We start from the raw sequence: 5,582 nt of genomic DNA, 5'->3' as shown, positions 1-5,582 counted from the left end.
CCACTTATTTTAGCAGGTGAGAGAAACTGCTCATTGCTACGTGCTACGTGCAACTAGCCGTATGTTTGGACAAGGATCCAAATGTAGCCACACGGCCATGCATCACATGATAGCCCATCTAGATCATCGTCTGGATGTTCGGTCGCTGCATATAATACTTTCTCACATTATTGATGTTATTCATCAATACATAGATACATACATACATCCATGCATGCATGCATGCATACCATTCAATTCTTATGTATTTACATGTCAAACACCTAAATTTTAAATTTTATATGCATGCTACTTCACATGTACATTAAACTAAGGGTGCAAATGAGCCTACCTTGGGCATGTTCCGTGTTTGATCATATTCCGCTCATACGAAGAGAATTGGTGTTAGAATCACTAGTTAATAACAAGCTTGTGTTTGGCCAGATTCAAATTTATTTCCTAATTTAAACTTCATGTTTGACTCAAAATTAGCTTGAATAATTTACACAATATTAACAATTAATATAATAATATTATTATTTAATTATTTAATTAATCTAAGTCAAATTTGAGCCGAACAAGATCAAATAAAATTTATTCATGTTTAGCTCATTTATAAATCAAGATAAAAAGAATAGTTCATGTTCAACTCGCTTGCTACTAAAAGAAAGAACACGAGTTATTCTCAAAAAGGCAATGATATTACAACAAAGTGAAGAATCCATTAAAATAGGTGGGTTACATAACAAAACTCACCTCTGCTTCTAAATACCAAGAAGGCTGTTTATTGCTGCCGCTGGAGATGATTATATATTCTGAATCAACAATGAGACAACTTTCTACATCACAAATAAGTTGAAGCATTCATTAGTTCAAGATGATGGAAGCACTTATATTGAATTGAGTCATATGAAGGCTTCTCGTAAATGAGTCGGTAGCTTTAATTCGGGCTCGAATTCGTCGAGCGGCGAGAAATGGTGGTCAACCATGTCGTCTGACACATGCTGTAGGGTTGGTGGAGTCCACTGTATGAGGAACAAACATAGCAAGCATTAGAAATGATGCGTGGGTTTTAAGATGATATTTGATGGGTGCGGGTACCGAGAAACAATTAGGAAATTTTACATACATATCATTTAGAATTTGTTTGGGGCAGCTGCAGCTTATTGAATAATCTGCTGATAAGCTAGGTGCGGTGACTACTACAAATTTTTATTTTTTTGAAAAGGGCGGATCGCAGTCAGAAAACTGTCATCGCACCTAGACAGGTGCGGTGTGAAAACGTTGTTTTCAGCATTTTTTTCAGCATTTTGAAAACACATTGAAAACACATAAGCTGCCAAAAGACAATTTACCCAAACAGGCCAGGTGCGTTTTCAAAACGCCACCGCACCAAATAAGCCGCCCCTAACGGACCCTTAATTCTTATGTATTTACCATGGCTAACACTTTTATGTATGGAAATGTGTATTTCACTTTTTAAAAGCTAAAATAGTGGTGTTTTTTTCTTTTTATGTGATGCAAAAGATCTGAGTGATAGAAATGTAAAATGGTAAAGTTTAGATGATAGATACATAAATACATTGGAATTGGGTGGCATGCATGTAAACACCACAAAATTTTTAGAAGTTTATTCAATAGATAGCTATACCTTATTACAACTAGAGAATCTCACTAAGATGTTGTTTGTGAAATATTACAAGTCTAAGTCATTAGTTCTATGGGTAAAGACCAACTCTTATAAGAAAAAGTTTATGCAGATCGGCAAATACAAACACTTTTATCTTTTATTTTTTTGTTTTCTTAACTTTTATTTTCGAAAAATATATTCAGCAGATTATTTAGAGGGGTAATTACATACAGACCACTCAAAACATCCTATTTACAAATCAACCGCCCTCTTCCATCCATTTTTCAAATTCTCACTCAAATATCCAAATTCATGGTAAAAGCCCAACCCATATCTTTCATTTTTATCAAATTCTCAATAATTTTACCGTGGCACGCATAAATACATCATTTCAGTGTGTTTTCTAAAAAAAATCATGCTGCTTATAAGAACAGTCAAAACATATTATCTTTAACTTTTATAAAAACAATCATCTTTTGTTTTAACTTACTAAACATATTTTATTTCAAAAACTATGCTCCACAACATGAGAATGATGCCTAGTTACCTTTGGAGCCAAGTCCTTCTCCACCAACTTAGCCCGAACACCCTACATGGAACAAGACAAAAAAAAAATAATTATGGCACAGTAAAGAATGATGGGCAGAAATTTTTTTTTATAGCAGAATATGTGCTATTTACCTCACAAAAATCATCAGAAACAGCCTTTGAAATATGATGTAGAGACATTCTAAATTCTCGAATTAGGCACTCATCCAAAGTCTGAAATCTACCTTCTCGTACCTTATAAAAGCAATCAGCAGTGATTATAGAAAAATATATCTTATCATAGTTATGTTTTAGCCCATAATATAATTACAAATATGAAATTATGTCTCTACACATAATTATTCCATATTCTATTTTATACTCAAAACAGTATTTCTTTAAGCTTAATTAGATTGTTAAATTTTAAAATAGCATATAATGCATATTTAATTACATATGTAGGCCCTCATATTTATTTATTTTTCCAACATTGCATTGGAAGGAAATTTTCAGGGACTTACAGATTTTAAGGAGACTTTCAGACTCAACGGTGATGCTTCTTTTATTTTCTTGAGAGCTGAAGTGCACCAGTCCTGATTGGTTCTGGCTGCCTCGATTTCCTGGGATTTTAAGAGAGAAAACAGTAGAAAAGTAATGATCTGAAATCATTAGCCAGAAGGTCTTGTAAATTACTAATAGGTTCGGCAGGTCAAAGGTGTGATATTTGCAATTTTTAAATTATAACTGAAGAAACTCTCTCTACTAAATAAGGAAAGATTCAATCTTTGATTCTGGTAAGACAAAAAAATATCGTAGAAAACACATGGATAGTTAAATCAACCACCAGGCATTATAGGCAAAACAGTGTGGAGAGGTTGCGCATAATTTTGAAATGAGCCAAAAAATGGTGGGAAGTAGGGTTGTAAACGAGCCGAGCTTGAGTGAGCTCAAACTTGGCTCTTGTTTGGCTCGTTCTAAATTGTTTGTGTTTGAAATCAGCTCGTGGACTGTGTATTCGTATTCGGCTCGATTTAAATATTTTTGTTCATCTTCAGCCCGTATTCTGCTCGACATTGACTCGTTAAAATTAATTAAAACAAATAGATGTAGAGTGTTGGATTCAAACCTGCACCAAATTTGTGCAATAAAATGCAAAAAACCAAATAAACACACGAGCTGTTATAATTTAAAATGCAAAAAACCAAATAAACACACGAGCTGTTAAACATTAATATAAATATATATAATATATTATTATATAAATAATACATATAATTTATTTATTTCGAGCTAAAATTAACCGAATACGAGCGAACAAAGGGTTGTTTGTGTTCAACTCGTCTACTTAACGAGCCAAACACGAGTTTGTGATTTGCAAACAACGAGCTTTTTTATAGCCCTAGTGGGAAGAGCTTTATCATATAAGAAGATTTACATACATATCACTCAATTCTGATGTATTTACACATCTAACACCTAAACTTTAATTTTTACATATATGCAATTTTAATAATGCATGAAAAGTTATATTTCACTTTTTAAAAGTTTAAATGGTAATAATTTTGATTTAATATTAAAAATTTGGGTGGTGTTATAGATGTAAAATGCAAAGTTTAGGTGCTAGCTATGTAGATACATAGGAATTGGGATGGTATGTATGTAAATGCTCCTAGTATATAATGCTTAGAGGCAAGTAAAAGTTTATGTAGCCAAATCTAAGGGACAGATGCAAAATGAAGATTTTTATGAGCCGATTGGTCTTTAAAGTCATTAACGAAAATCATGAATAGAATATCGACTAAATCATTTTAAAAGTAATGGCAAGAAAAATTTTGAAGCCTGAAAATTTCACAAAACATAATAAAAAGTTGATTAACGTAAGAGCTCACCAAAGCATCAACAATTTCCTCAACCGTTTCACGCCGAAAACAATCATCGATTGCTTCAATCCTGACAAACAGAAACAAAAACCTTAGTTTGTGTTAAAGAAAATCAAATTAATGCTTATTTATCATTTTTAAAATACAGCAAAAAACATTTGAAAATTACAATTTCATTGCACTCATTCAATAATATGTTTCTCTCACCCATGCATAAAAAAGAACAATTCAACACAGATCTATAGCTGACAACTTATGCAGCAAAGTTCCATCTAAAATTTTAGGAATTAACTAAAATACTCATCTAACTGATTAAGGCTACTTCCAAAATCCACTGATGCAATTGCAGCATCAAGCAATAATATGGAAATTCATGAATAATTTTCAACATAATCGAGGCTAAAACAGGTTCTAAATATGAAATTCTAGATATTTAGGGGAACTATTGAGGAAAATTTCCAAACTTGTCATTCAATGCACAAGTTTTTGATATTTAACAATTAGGCTTTTAAAGATCTCATTATGTCATGGATCATATTACAAAAAAAAAAAACTAGGGGAAAAGCAGAAGTTATTACCTATGAACTATGCTCTTCTTATCAGGATAGACTATGTCACCATACTGTGCTAGAGAAGAATCAATCACTGAAGGGTCGTCCGTCACCAACTTCGCAAGTCGTTCATCAACCCAACTAAGCTTCTGTTGACGGTCCACTAAGTTAAGAGCAAAGAAAGGAGAGTATGAACAGTGAAAATTAGGGAAACTTACATAGATACCACATATTTCATATGTATTTACTTATCTAACCTCCAAGTTTGACATTTACAATTATAATACCTTGGTGTCATAAACCTATGAATACATGGAAAGGTGTATTTCACTTCCAAATAGGTAATGATGGTGATATGTTTGATGTGATGCAAAATAATTGAGTGGCATGCTCATAAATATGAATGTTTGAGATACGTAAATACATAAGAATTATGTGGAATGTATGCAAATGCCCCCAAAAATTAATGACCATAGAGACTGACAGCACTCATGGCAAAATGGGTAGCAAGGCCAACAGCAAGCATGTCAACTCCATTAAGCTTTTCACCCGTTAAAGCCAAATATTCTCCTGCAAAGAATATAATAAAATGCTCAGTTTGCAGAAAAGCAGAAAAAAGGGACACATCTGTAAGGTGATATTTATGTAAAAAATTAAAGGTTAGTTGTTAGATATAAAAATACATAGTAAATGAATATGAAAATCTTCCTACGACTACTACTACCACTAATAATAACAATAATGAGACAAAACCAATCGACCATACTACAGAAAGTTAAATGTTGTTGTGAACTAAAGTATGTTTTAGCCCTCAATCCTGAAAGCTTACCCAGATGTCCTGGCAGATGCGAGAGGTAAAAAGAAGCACCAGCATCAGGATGAAAACCAATATGAACTTCTGGGGTAGCAAATATCTGAAATTGTCATAAATATAAACTATATAATGATAAATTGGAATTCTTCTTGGTCCTTGAGATTATTATTTAATTATACTAAAGAAATGAAAAGTGAAAA

General features: G+C 32.6%; 1 protein-coding gene across 1 annotated transcript; it reads right to left on the bottom strand.

Moving 5' to 3' along the window:
- Positions 1 to 592: 592 nt before the first annotated feature.
- On the bottom strand, positions 593 to 5,482 carry LOC110028144 (3-hydroxyisobutyryl-CoA hydrolase-like protein 2, mitochondrial; the record flags this gene model as incomplete). Its single annotated transcript, XM_020729884.1, is given in 8 exon segments — positions 593 to 1,004; positions 2,157 to 2,198; positions 2,291 to 2,392; positions 2,659 to 2,757; positions 4,027 to 4,087; positions 4,596 to 4,717; positions 5,053 to 5,138; positions 5,398 to 5,482. Coding segments are annotated over 8 exon segments (717 nt in total), but the record flags the coding sequence as incomplete, so codon positions are not given.
- Between the last annotated feature and the right edge of the window lie 100 nt (positions 5,483 to 5,582).

The sequence above is a fragment of the Phalaenopsis equestris genome, unplaced genomic scaffold, assembly GCF_001263595.1.
Source record: "Phalaenopsis equestris unplaced genomic scaffold, ASM126359v1 Scaffold000491, whole genome shotgun sequence".
In the NCBI taxonomy this organism is placed as follows: domain Eukaryota; kingdom Viridiplantae; phylum Streptophyta; class Magnoliopsida; order Asparagales; family Orchidaceae; genus Phalaenopsis; species Phalaenopsis equestris.
This window is presented reverse-complemented; position numbering and strand designations above follow the sequence as displayed.